The sequence below is a fragment of the Sphaeramia orbicularis genome, chromosome 14 (assembly GCF_902148855.1).
Source record: "Sphaeramia orbicularis chromosome 14, fSphaOr1.1, whole genome shotgun sequence".
In the NCBI taxonomy this organism is placed as follows: domain Eukaryota; kingdom Metazoa; phylum Chordata; class Actinopteri; order Kurtiformes; family Apogonidae; genus Sphaeramia; species Sphaeramia orbicularis.
Window position 1 is genome coordinate 41742248 of NC_043970.1, and position 15068 is coordinate 41757315.

A 15068-nucleotide genomic window follows, 5' to 3' on the forward strand; every position below is an offset into this window, starting at 1 on the left:
GGGAAGCTACCCGAGCCAAAGATGAAGATAAAAATGTACCTGGTAATTTTTGTTTTTGACATAAAGTTTTATTTTCAAAATGTATCACCTGTCTTCAAGTAGCTTTGGGTTGAGTAATATTAATAATAATATTAATATAAATAAATAAATCCCATCATACAGTTATAATTTCAAGCACTTCAACTAAACTTTTCAAACCTTGAAAACAACAATGAAATTCAAGCATTTTCAAGGATTTCAAGCACCTGTACGAACCCTGAATTAATTTAGTGTTTAAGGATACATGAGAGAGGAGAAAGACTGTTGTACAGGTGATGACCAGAACCCAGTGGGATGGGGATGAAAAACTAACCGGCCTCCCATCTCTCACCCAGGGAGCGTTCATCAAGGCAGGGTTCATGCAGGGTGGGGGCTGGCCGTTGTGGGGTGACCCCTGTACTGCTGGTGGCCTGTTCTGGAGAGAGCAACAGGACCAGATGGGACCACAGGTTAGAGACCGGAAGAAAACGGGAAAACACTGACAGGTGTGACTATTAAAAAACCCACAGACAAGCGCTCAACCACAGCCACACAACCACCGAGAAGCAGAAACACAAGCAGGAGGCTGAGAAGCTGACCCGTACTGACGTCTGTGAACACAGATGTGGGTACATGCAGACAGATGTGGTGACGATGAACTGAAGCAAACACCAAGGTAGGAACAGATGGGTAAGGAAAAGGACAGTGAGGAGCAGCATCATAATATACTGCATGACATGGTTATACACTCCAAAGCACAGGTGTCAAACATACGGCCTGCGGGCCAAAACCGGCCTGCCAAAGGATCCAATCCGGTCCGTGAAATGCAAACATTACACTGAAGATATTAACAGTCAAGGATGTCTAATCATTTTAGTCCAGGTTCCACATGCAGATCAATTTGATCTAAACTGGACCGATAAAATCTGTATCATAATACTGGAAGGTCTGGGAGCATGTGTGTGTATCTACATGGTTTTGAGAAATTAAGACATTTTTAACTGGACAATTTAGGGGCCGTTTACACGGCGTAGGATTCAGTCGACTCCGGGAAGATTTCATCGCGGATTAGCCTTCTGTTAACATGGAAACGGTGCCTAGAGTGCCTGAATCCGGAAACTTTTGATACCAGGGTCCAGGGTGGAACGTTATCGATACGCTCCGCATTTCAGCTCCGTGTTAACGCGAATCGGAGTGTTCCGGGGTAAAATATGACGTCACTGCATGCGCGCGCAGCCAAGGACCGCCAGTTAACCCACTCCAGGCCAGTTGGTGGCGGTAATGCGCCTCCAAGCTGGTTTGCCAGCCTCTATGACACAATAAAGCTGCAGAAAAAGAAGGAACAACCACAACAACAATGGCCGGTTTCAGAACAATATACTAACATGCTAACTGTGCTCAGTTTGCTGTCGCTTCTCCACCTCCAGACTTACTGCGTCTACACTCTTACCAGCGGAGACGCATTTCTTATATTCGCCAATGCCTGAGTCAATCCCTAACGTACCATCGAAGGAGGACAGTCAGGAGATCGCTAGCTACTGGTCTGGCATGGCCACTACAGCGTATTCAGCCGTCCTCTCGGACTCATGTTAACGCAGATCGTTATCATAGCGGCTTCGTCTTAACGCGGAATGATTTTATAACGCAAAGGAGAAATCTTTGCGGAATTAGATCCTAGTGTTGCCGTGTAAACGTACCCTTAGTTTCTGCAGTTGAGGAATAGTCCCATCTGCACATTAACCCTTTCATGCATGAATTACTGTGGTGGAAAAATTTACTTTTTATATTTTATACTCTTTATATTTTATACTGTTAGTATATCTTCTTTTAATGCTGAGTCATTATTCATTATGTGTGATGTTTACCACTCTGTAACACCCCCAACCCAGGAATGGAGTTCTTTCTTGCCTTGAGTTAAAACCCAAACATCTAAATGTCTGAATGTGTAGATAGAGGATGGCGCCTGCACTCCAGATTGGATCCAAGCAAAGTTAGAGTGAAGAGGTCATCATGACCTCTTCACGGAGCAGAGAAGGAATAGTAGGGAGTGGTACGATGTACGTAAGGAATGACATCATAGTTTGAGGGGTTTGGATTTGGTTCTATATAATCTTTAGTTTTCTCTTGTTTAATCGGACTTCACTTACAGAGTTTCTCTGTGATTGACTTCTCAATAAATGCATTTATTTATTTTAACTCTAACTTTCTCTCCTCCTCTTTGTGTGTGGGTTATCAGTTGAACATTTCCATAACATTACGAAAACCTTGATACACAGGTGTCAAACATGCAGCCCGGGGGCCAAATCCGTCCCGCCAAAGGATCCAATTTGGCCCGTAGGATGGATTTGTGAAATGCAAAAATTGCACTGAAGAAATGAACAATCAAGTATGTCAAAATCATTTTAATTCAGAATCCACATGCAGACCAATTAGATTTCAAGTGGGTCAGACCAGTAAAATACAATCATATTAAACCTAGAAATAATGAAAACAGCAAATTGTATCTTTGTTTTAGTGTAAAAAAGTAAAATTACATAAAAATGTTTATATTAAAAAAATGTTATTTTACAAAAAATGTGACAAACCTGAAAATCCATGAATATACAAGAGAACAGCTGTAGAATAGCTGTCAACTGTAGTGACCACTATGCATGAAAGGGTTAATATCTTGGCAGGCTGACAGAACCAATTTTTTGGGAGATATTAGTAATTCTGGAAAACTATAGCCTTATAATCACATAGCTCAGTTGACCGGAAGCACAGTACCACACTGCATGATGGGAAATGGAGTTTAAAACAGGAACGACGTATTTACTAGAGTAAAATTCCAAAATGTTCTCTTTGTTTTAGTATAAAAAGCTAATATCACTGGTCTACATTTTTTTTAGAAATGATTTGCTTCAGACATTAAATGTGCTAAATGTAACGTATTTTAAAAATATTAATTGGAAAATAAATGACAAAAGTGCCGGTTTGCTGATGTTTTCAAGGTATATGATTGTTATTACACATATATATTGGTTTATGTACATTTATATAATAGTTTTAGAAATCTCCGACTAAATAGAACCTGTAAAGTGAATGTATTCTAATGTGCAGACAGTGTTTTGAAGTAGATCTTGTAGCTCTGAGACAAATATTCCTTTTGAGTCAAACCCATTCTCTCGTTAATTCTTGAGTTTCACATTTTGACCCAAGGCTGTATCTTGGAAAGTTCAGCCAACCAGCATTTTTTACTTGATTTTTCTTTGTCAATGACTCTCATGTGGTAAAATTTCATTACTTTTATTCTGGAAGCATTTTCCTTCTAGACCAGTGTATTACATGAAATTTTTTACATTTATAAACTATCCTTTCACAAAACATGTGAATAATCTGAACATATATGAACAACCTGAAATGTCTTAAGAGAAGTCAGTGCAATTTTAACAATTTTCTGCCTTTTACTAAATGTTTTGTGTATGTGCAAATCCGCTGGGATCTGTAAGTTGCAATTTACATGTGTAAATGATAAACAGAGGCCTAATATTATTAAAATTGCACTTATATTTTTTAAGACATTTCAGGTTGTTCGTGTTATTCACATTTTTAATAAAACTTTGTAGACGTAAACAGTACTATAATGTAATTTTACTTTTTTCTACTGTTATTTTACTAGTCCAGTCCACTTCAGGTCATATTGGGCTGAATGTGGCCCAAAAACGAAAATGAGTTTGACCCCCGTGCTCAAAATGAACCGTTAGAAAGTAGGATTATGGGAAAAAAAAATAAAAAAATCCATAGAAACACAGCTGTTCACTTCTGCCTTCAACCACATTTATCAATACATTTTGTTTTTGTCATCTGTGTTATTAAAGATGGGTTTTGCATCTAGAACATTTTACATGGGGTGGCAAGAGGTCTTTGTAGAGTGGAATGGGATGAACACCATAAGGGCAAAAGTATTGGGACACGTTGAATTAAGGTGTTTTTTTTTTTCTAACAGGGGTCTGGGATACAAAACAATAATGATAAGTGTCATAATGTAGTTTTATATTGGGATAAGTATCATTGCATTGGTTAGTTTGGTTTAAATTGTCATCTTTGCTTCCAAAACACCTCAGAGATGGCTTTTACTTAATTTTTCCCAACATTGATTTTTGTTTTTTTTTTAAATCAATGACTATGATTTTAAATGTTCTACCTCTAAATTTCTAAAATGTTTGTCATGCTTTGACTGTAAATAATAATTTTCTACCAACTAACCATCTACTTTCTTCACATCTGACTTAGCAAGAAAAGGAAATATTGATGTTTATAAATATATGGACAAAAATATTGGGACACATCATGGCCACAGCTCATACGATGTCCTGTTCATGCTGATTTGAGATATAAACAATACTTTTTTGAATACTTTTGTCAATATATTGTATATGTTAATGGATTCAACAAAAGATCCACAAAACACATCCAATAATACATTGTATAGTACTGTGCAAATGTCCTAGTCTAACATTAGGGTTGTTTGAGTAAAGTATTAGTAAAATTCTAATGACCACACATATACATTTCTGGCTCTGTATTAAGATCTAATCTGGATATAGTATGTGAAGTATGTACAGCAGGAAAAACGAAAGTTTCGGGGAAAAAAAACAGCTTCTATAAACCAATGTGGGAGTATTTATTGTGACCTCCCTTTGCACTTAACACGTCTTTAACCTTTTTGTTCAAACAATATGAGATACTGCGTTAATTTCCTGATGTTCTATAGTGGGTTTCATTCAACACGTCAGATGTTTCTAATTGTTTGTGCTCCTTCTTGTCATGTGATTGGGGGTCAAACTAAATAGTGACTTTAACCTTTACAGTCCATTTGCTTTAGTTTCTGTGTTTCTTTTCAGGCTGTGCATAAATTTCTTTTTTTTTTTTTTGTATTTGAAGAAAAGCAAATGAGAAATAAATATGTATGCTCATTTCACCCCTGAAAAAACAGCAAAGCTAAATGTGGCCTAGGCTTTTGCACAGTACTGTGCACCGGGCCCTGTATTAACACACAACACATGAGTTCTGGAACAAAACCAGTGTTCAAACAAAATAAAACTGCTGGGCTCTACAATATTTTAATGTACTAGTATATTAATATTATCAAAAAGATCATTAAAGGATTATTAGCAAAAAGGACAATATTTTACTGTACATATTTCAAGTACTGTGTCAAAAATTACAAAAATGGCCCCTGAGATGTTATGGAGTAGAAGAATAAAACACTTTTAAATCACTTCTGGTCAATTATTTGTTTGTTGCAAGAAACGAGCGGGCATAGTTGCAGATTACTTTTACTAAGAACAGTTTTAAAAATGAAAAAAAAAAAAAAAAAAAAAAAAAAAAAACCTCCACCCATTTACATATCATAATTTGTCATGATCTGCCTTTTGGATGTATCATACAGATTATGCACAATTAATGGAAACAATTGAATTTGCTTTTACTTGCATTTTCAGTACAAATGCCAAAAATTCTGAATAACTGTAAAATGATGTGTGTACACTTGAGATGCATGGAAAGTAATTGCATCAATGAAAGTTAATGCAAATAAATGAAATGAAAACACATTTACGGACTAATACGGCTTTGACAAAACATAGACGTGTTTTGGAGAATGTTAAATAATACAGACCAGAATATCAGTTCAGGTATGGAAGCAAAAAACAGTGTCTTATTTTTGACAAATATAGGCTTCATGTCATACCTCGCACTAAACCAGTAGCTCGAATACTCTGTTTATTCAGAATGGTCATTATGTAACTAAAAAAAGATTTAAACCATGATAATGATGACAATAGTAGGTAACACAGACTGGGACAGTTATGGATAGATAGAGGGATAAAATTAGCATTTTCTTTTGCTGATTTTTTTGGAGAATTCATTTAACCCTTTCATGCATGAATTGTGATAACCTTAGTCAAGATTTCTTTCTTCAGTGTTTCTATTCCTCCTTAGGCATGAATAAAACAATGCGATTGAGTTTTGTTTTTTTTTCTATGGAGTTACAAAAATATCCATGCATTTAATTTTTGAAGTAAAGAAACGTGTTTAAAACCCAATATCAGAAACTGATATGAAAACAATGAAATAAAAACATTTTTAATGCTGCTAATCTGACGTCTTCTCACATTTTAACATATTCTAATGCTAGTAATTACTCACTTCATGGAGATGATATGCAAAAAAAAACCTTCTTGTCTAACAAATAACAATTGATTTACACTCGAACATGTTACTGCAGATCAGGTTTATCAAGAACAGCAAAGTTACACTAATGGTCTGAATTACAGTCTATGGGATGGTGCATCGGTGTCCACTGTGTCGGCTGATATGGAACTAAAACAACAAAACCCATTAATATACAAGAGAACAGCTGAAGAATAACTGTCCACTGGAGTGACCTATGCATGAAAGGGTTAAAATAGGCATTGGGATGAAAACTTGCCTACAGACATGTGGTGGACACTGTATTTGCAGATATATTTTGGGTTTCCTGCTACTTTTGTCCTAATATAGGTCTAAAATGACACAAACACCCTGAACCCTCCATAAATCTACATAAAATCTTGTTGTATTTTGTTTGTAAGTACTCTTCATTTTTACAAAGGTGACAAAAAATGCAGTTCTTTCTATTCTGGCCAGATCTCCCAACTTTAATATAATGCATTCACATGTGAATAAACAGGGGTTTAATATGAAGGAATTTGTTGCATCTTACATTTAGGAATGTATCTAAAATTCGGAATATTTTTCTTGCTAACTGTCATTCATCACTGGTTTATTTTCTGCACAATCCTATGTTATATCAGGTCATAATAAACTTTATTCCTTCCACCAAAATCTCATTTGATTGTGAACAGTTATTATAAGATTAAAACAATGTGGGTTGAAATTGTTTGTGAAAGGGAGAGAATTTTTCCTACTGATATAAAAAAGGACCCCATGTCCCTGATCCTGGGCCTTACAAGTAAATATGTGAAAACAGCAGCAGGCAGAAGACTGTATGTAACACGGTCAATTATTTTGCAGCAATGTGGGTATGCAGATGGTATTGTTTGTTGTTATAATTACACAAAATCTGTTCATTTCATTTCATTTATGGTTGTGCATTTCATCAGCAGACATTCAATAATCATCAGGTGAACAAACATGAACACACCCATGCTCAAAAAGGAGCAGGATGAAGAAAATCTTATATTTCCTTCCCCCTTCTAAATAATAATAGTCTTAATGGTTAGCTATACACAACTAGCTATAAAATCATACTGTATAAAGTCAGACAAACCAAACAAAATACATCCAAGGATAATACAAAATGAATACAAAACCAAGTGCAAAACTACATGCCCAGGAAGTACAAAACAAACAAAACATAGGTAAATATATACCTGATGAAATGATGCAAAACAATTACGATACCAGACCAAAATAAGCAAATAAATATGTCACAAGATGCAAAACAAATATGATGCAAAATGTAAAAACTTATAACTGTTCATATAATCTCATTGTTCTGTCTTTATACACTTTGTTTCAGTTGGAATGTGTTTTTCCAGTCCTTCAGCTCATTATAAAGAGAATTCCAGAGTTTAACATCAACCACTGATATACACATCTGCTTCATTTGTTTTGGTTAATGCCTGACATTATGGGCCTCCGAGTCAGTATGTGGAACTTTTAATTTGAGTCTGTTCCCCAATGAGTACTTTATAACGTGACACTGCCCGCTATTAGCAGTGTTTCCATGCCTTTACCTCTTCCCTATTGTTCCTGATCTCTGTGGGAGAGGTCAGCAGCTGTGCAGTCAGGGGAAATTTCTGGTTTAGCCTCCTGCTAATTGCATTCTTAAATGAACTGACTATTTGAAACTGTGTGTGAGGTGCTTAAACACATTTCTGTATGATGTGATCTGTGTAGGGGCATGTTTTGTGGGGTTCGCCGATTGGAGGTTTTTGTATCTGTACTACTTTTGTCAGGAGCGAAAAAGAATAAACGGAGACTGCCTCCAAAGTTGTACATGCGGGTCTCGTCCTTAAACACAATGCAGAGTCCAACACCACCGGTTACATGAATAATGTTCTAACATTTGCAGCAAGGAAAAATATTCTTTAGCAGTGGGCCAGTGACAAGATTCCTTCTGTCTGTGGTTGGTGTAAAATAGTTTTTTCAACTGATGCCCTTAGAACAGGGCTGTCAAACTCATTTTGGTTCAGGGGCCATATTTAGCCCAATTTGATCTCAAGCGGGCCAGACCAGTAAAATAATGACTTAATAACCTATAAATAATGACAAATCCAAGTTTTTCTTTTTGTTTTAGTAGAAAAAAAAAACCCAATTCAATTACGAAAATATTTACATTTTACAAAAAAGATGGGAATAACCTGAAAAAAATGAAATTACATTTGAAAAATTAGCGCAATTTTAACAATATTAGGTCTCGACTTATTATTTATACATGTACATTACACACAGTGTTACATAAACATTTGGTAACAGGTGGAATATTGTTAAAATTTTGGAGTTTGGAGCTAAAATTTGAACAATTTCTACAATATTCCATCTCTTATTATTAACACAACTACAGATCACAGTGGATCTATAAATGCACAAAACATTTAGTAACAGGCAGAATATTGTTAAAACTGCACATTTCGGGTTGTTCATCTTTGTTTTTATTTATGTATTTATTTACATTTTATTGTGAAAGAATAGTTTTGTAAATGTAAATATTTTCACAGTGTAATGTTATTTTTTTCAATTTTTATTATTAACATTTTTTTAAATTTTTTTCCACATATTTTTTCACTAAGAAAATTTGAAATTGTCATTATTTATGGGTTATTGTGTTATTTTTACTTGAGATCACATTGATCTGTATGTGGAACCTGAACCAAAATAATTTTGACAACCTTGACTGTTCAGGTTAATATTTTTTTTCATCCTGCAGGCCAGATTGGAACCTTAGGCCCCCGGGCGTAATGTTTGACACCTGTGCCTTAGAATATCTCACCATAACAGTGTAGATCAGTTCTGCAGAGTATGGTGCCCATTTTTGGACTATATTGGACTGGACCTCTCTTCTACCCTATTAAAAAGGGCTGTCGTGCACTTAAATGACATTCATAAATGTGACTCCTGTATTCTGAAAGTCTGACCTACCACCTTCTGCATTAAGCTATTTTTTTGTTTTTGTTTTTCTCATGTAAAACCTGTCATGTATGTTTTGTTTTGTGCCTAGTCTTTTGGAAACACGGTTTGTTCTGTTGAATGAAAAACAAAAAAAAGGCAATAAAAACAATGGGGGAAAAAAAAAAAATTAAAACAATGTGAGGTTGCACCAACAGACATGGTCTTGACGCAGTGAGTCGGGCTAGCTGCATCGCCGCAATGCAAACCGATTGCAACGCCCCAGTGATCACAGTTATTTCTGACGACACCTTAAGGCAGTAATGTAAAGAGATGCATTCTAATGTTAAGAGGATGCAGCTCTGGGCCAGTGATATATCAGCTAGCAGCGCTGCTAAAAATAGAAGTACGTTCTGTAATTTGGCCTGAGCTATTTTCTCATGCATGAATTCTCAGCTGTATAATCTTTTAGACGTGAGGGAAACAGAAAGGTGAAGCAACCATAGAGCTTATAGGCAGAAAGGACTTACGGCAACAGTGGTTTTATGTTTCATCTTGACAATCACGAAGGAAAAGAGCATATGAACCATTCCATCCATCTTCTATCTCAAACTAATATTATTCTATTAATGACTGAAACCATTAATAATATTTGACATTGCAGTCAGATTATAAAATCAGAATTTATATCAGTGTTTCACACATATTTTTTCCTGAAAACAAACCACCATGACCCAATTCATCCACGAATCTATAAACCAAAACAACAACAAATATGCATTCCCGACCACATTTACTGTCATTTTTGCATCATCTTATGTCATCTCAAATCAGACATCTCAAAGAGGAAATTTTAACCAATCCTATTTTCACATTTCATGTTAAATACTTTATAAATTCAACAAAAGAAGCACAGTAAGGACGTTTTATCCTCTCAGAAACTCAGTGTTTAGACAAATCAGAACAAAAGAATTATATGAATAATATGAATGCGGATGGCTTTTATTTGAACTATTAGATGCACTACAGATGTGAATATTATAATAAATCCTACTATATAATGCACATTCTGTGTCCGTCCGGTGTCCAGTGTCCGATCGATGATGCAGCACAGGAGGGCGTTTGTACGGATTTTCCTCAGCCTTCACAGGCCCGATCGCCACCAAACTCCCCAAATGAATAGAAACATTACCTGACTATCTACTAGGCACAATTTTATGTCCATATTCAAATGTTGTGAGGTATGCTGGGTGATTTTAACAGGGTCCCAGCTCACCACAGACCGGGTCCCAGCTCACCTCGGAACGGGTCCCAGCTCACCACAGACAGGGTCCCAGCTCACCTCGGACCAAGTCCGAGCTCACCACAGACCTTCACAGACCCGACTGCCGCCAAACTTGCCAAATGAATACATCTGTATTCAAATGTTGTGAGGTATGCTGGGCGATTTTAGCCTCTCATGCTATCGTATAATGACACCACGGGTACAATGCCGCTAGTGAAAGATAATGGAAGAAAGTATGTGTGCATTGTTCTCTCTCAAGCCTACATGGTGATTCTGAAAATAATACACTCTTAAAAAAGAAAACTCAGTGCTGAAGTATAAATAAAGGCTAACACTTTTTCAGACCTTTTTAAAACTACTTTGAACAGAATTTAATGTCCATTTCACAGCCATACTTGCAAAAATTCGTGACTCCAAAAATTTTGACAAATGTATTTGATTCCCATCATTCCAAGTCATTTCTCGTAAGAGGCTGCAAAGTTAGTTAAAGTTAATTGGTTCCTAATTTCAATATAAATTGTCAGATTGGAATGGGTGGAACTGAGTAGATGAATGTTACTTTATTTCCAGTTCGGACATTTAACAGACACATTTTAACACAATACAACCAACAAGTTTATGGCAAAATAACTTGTTGTAATTATCTTTTTATTATATTCAGGCAGCATTTTATTATCAGTATTTTATATCATGTATATAAATTCTATATATGCATAGAAAAACAAAAAAAACCCCAAAAACATACTCAAACAGGAGAGCAATGACAGAAATAGCAGAAATATACACAGTATCCTAAAATAGAGTTAATGGGAAATAAGTATTTTTCCCATTCCATTCTTCCCTTCCAGAAACCCTTTTCCTCTGTATTGTCATGATCTGCTTTTTAGTTTGGTTTTGTTGTTGTGTGTCCTGCGCATCAGTGATTGACCAGTTAAATGGCACACACCAGGAGTGGATCTGCAGTCAAGCTCTCCACCTGCTTATAAGCGCTGCAGTTCCTGTGCTGTGTGCCAGAACGTCTTCACTCCCATGCTGGTAAGGTGGTCTCTCTTATATTGGTGTGCTTTGCATTGTTGTTTCTTGGTGCTTGAGCCTTTGTTAATTAAATTCTGTGAGTGACTTCTGACCGTTGTATGTATTTACCCTCTTTCTATCTTGCATTTCTTTTTTCTGTGTGTTTTTTAACACCACGTTTGCCGTGTTTCAGGTCCGGTTCCCTTGGTTCAGTTCGTGTCTTTTCTCCCGGTTCAGTGACGCCTTTGGTTCTCCCTTGTCAGAGTATTTCTTTTCTTCAGTATGTTTTTATGGATTAATAACGGGTTAATTGTATTCACGCTTGTCCAGGTCTGGCTGTTGTTGACCACCACATGCACTTGGGTTCCACTAGTCTCAAATCCTGACATGTATAAGATTAACACCAAACATTTAAAGTGTTTAGCATGAATCAGTAGTTTACATGGGTCTATATGCACAATACTCTTACCAAGTAAAACCAGCTCTTAATGGTGTTACTAAATCAGCCAAGTTTTCCAATAAACGGTGAATTTATCTGAATCAAGTCTGACAGAGAAAGTCAACTTCTCCATCCTATAGAGGTCACCTACAGTATAACCTCTATCCAGTCCTCCATTTTTGGTGCATCCTTTTTTAGCCACTTCCTCGAGTATATCAAATTTAATACCTTTTATAGACACTTAAGGCATTAAATGCTGATTTGTAAATTCAAGACTTTTTAAGACCCCATGGGAACCCTGTAAGACTGTGTTTTTCAACCATGGGGTTGCCTGAAATTTCTAGTAATTGATAAAAATAAAAACTTAAAAATATATGTTGAGCTGACAGACAATCACAATACATAAAAGACATGACAAAATGTGAAACTGACGCACTGTGGTACTGTTTATCTGTCAAATGTTCATTGAGGTCGGTTTCAGATGCTGCAGCTCTTCCATAATTCATAGTTTGGAGTTACTGTTTGTTCAGTATTGTCACCCTTGTACATACAAGCTGGACTGACTGTACATATCCTGACCAAGGAAAATAAAATTCTCACTTTGTGCAGTAATCTACACCTGGCTTTTCTGCCCCCGTCCATAATATACATTATATAGACTAAATGTCATCTAAAATTAGCTTTTTTTTTTTTGCAGCATAGTATAGCAAACTATTACATGATCAAAAACAAATAAATCTGAGCAAAAAAGTCTCAGTTTTGAATGTTTGATGTTAAAATGGGGTCACGAGCCAAAAAAGATTGGGAACAACTGCTGTAAGATATAGTTACAAGCCATTTTCAACACTTCATTGGTTAAATATTTCCAAAACCATCAGGTCAATGTGAACACTGACCAATAGAATAGTTTTATGACCAAAAATGGATTTACGAGGTTTCCATCTGACAGCGGCGACATATTGCTTTCACCTCTAAACTAAACCTTTTCTTCAGTATTCGATTCATTAGCTATCAGACTGAAAGAAAAACTAAAAGCATCTTCCAGCAAAAGCTTCTTGACCACCATTCTTTCACTAAAAACGTAGCTGTCATGTCAGAAGAATCACACAGAGTATGAGATGTGAAAGGACATTAAAGAGCATTTAAATACACTGAAGTAACAAAGAGGGGAACCTGAATTCACCAGGGCACTGACTGAAACCTGCAATGTCTGTCAAGATGAATGAAAGAACCTGAAACATGTGCAGTGGTGTGCATATTGTACACCTGAGCTCCACTTCTTTGTCCCGAATGCTGCTATTTTGGGAGGCTATTAGGCCACAGGTAGGAGTTTCATTCAAGCAAGTGAATAAGTTCTCCAGCGCACTCTAATTACTGCCATCCAGCAAGATTAATCAGCAGATGGGAACAGATTAAGTGGTACAAGGTGTTGCTGGCTGACAATGCAAGGATGTACCGCGTGCAGCAGGAAAGACGAGTCCCCCCCCTTCCCCTCCTCCTTTATCAATAAATCTTTATCTCTAACCTTCAGCTGCTACCAGGGTTCATGCAGGATTCAACAAGTTCGCTTTAAAAGTTTTTCAGACAATTACAAAAGCAGTTTAACCCATAAAGACCCAAACATCCACCATAGACCAAATCCATCTACTGATCTAAACTGTTTAATACCTGTTGATCTGCTAATCCTGTCAATACATGTAAATAATATGTGTAAAATACAGTTTATCACCTTTTCATGGTCAGCTGCATCAGTTAATATTTATGTCAGGACTGCTATTTTCTTTCGTGAAATACTTTTTATATGTAAATATCTACAGCTCTCATCTGTAAGGATTATTTTGGGTGGTCATTAGATGCACAAAATAAAAATATTTGGCTTAACCCATACAGTCACCAGCAACCAAAAGCACCTACTGATGTAAAAATACCTGTTGATCCATTAATCCTATCAATATATGTAAATCATTGGTGTAAAATACAGCTTCTCATCTTTTCATGGTCATCAGATATGACCCATTTGGACGTTCACAGGCTCCGTAGTGAACGTGGAAACACCGTCATCTTCTACAACATTCATTCACCAGTAAAAAACATGGAGTTGGATCAATGACAGTGGATGGAGATGCTTCATTTATGTTAAGTTAGTGATAGATGTTACTGAATAAGTCACTTTTTTCTGTGTGATATAATAACCCTCAACTTTAATTTCAACTTTTATGAACATCTACCTGATCAGTAAACTGAATATAGAAAAATACCAATTTTCACTGGAAAACTGCAAAACATGGAGGATTAGTTTATAATAAATTCTGATAAATCACTTTGGAAATGTGAAACATTGAGAAAAAAATAATTTGGGAACTGCCACTAAAGTAGGACTGGGTCCTTATGGGTTAAGACCTGTAGTGCTGATGGCCAGGAAGTAAATACTCAAGGATATGTGTTTTTCTTCATGTTTTTTTCTGTCTTCTCACATATCTCCAATGCCTTTATATATTAACTTTATAATTTGAGGATTTTTTTGGAACTGTGTGCTGCAAATTTCAATTTCTTTATGGTTAACAGACTTCTGTAAACCACTAAACCCCCTGTTCTGTGTTTTGTGTATTACTTGTAAGCAAAAGGGGCGCAAATCAAATGCAAATTGAGTTGCATGTGGCCCCTGAACACCCCTAACTGTCAATATTATCAGTGGAATTTTTGCATCGGCAAATTCATCCCGCAGACCGGATTAGACCATTTGGCGGGCCAATTTTGAACCTCATCTTTGACACCCCTGCATTAGAATAATCAATTGAAGCAAATGAGATCAGAATGACTCCATAAAAGTCAATGAAGGTGGTCTTCATTGATTTGGCCTCAGTTTGAAGCAGTAGCTTTTGCCACTTAATTATGTACCTATTGCCATTTAAAGGGGTCATATTTATCTAAACCCACTTTTATTAGTCTTTGGTTCATTTATTTGTGTATTTGGAGTCTAATAGTTCAAAAAGTTTGAATTTGAACCCTCCAGGTGCTGCAAAGCTATCTATATTCATTTTGGCAAAAATTGAGTGGATTTCTACAACCCATTGTTGCGTCTATAACTAGTTACATCACGACATTTGCACATACAAGGTCAAGACTTTCACTGAACATTTTTCCGAGTACGACATAATT

General features: G+C 36.3%; 1 protein-coding gene across 16 annotated transcripts in view; it reads right to left on the reverse strand.

Annotated features, from left to right (window-relative positions):
- The window catches only part of dlg2 (discs, large homolog 2 (Drosophila)), a 417220-nt gene that overhangs the window by 199514 nt on the left and 202638 nt on the right, over window positions 1-15068 (reverse strand). For 9 of the 16 annotated variants that reach the window (XM_030154916.1, XM_030154924.1, XM_030154925.1 and 6 more), the window contains exon 5: window positions 353-454. The exons of 5 other annotated variants lie outside the window; for them this stretch is intronic. In XM_030154916.1, coding sequence (XP_030010776.1) covers window positions 353-454 — 102 coding nt within the window. The remainder of the gene's footprint in view (window positions 1-352; window positions 455-15068) is intronic. 2 more of the 16 variants (XM_030154918.1, XM_030154917.1) reach the window with 1 other exon arrangement.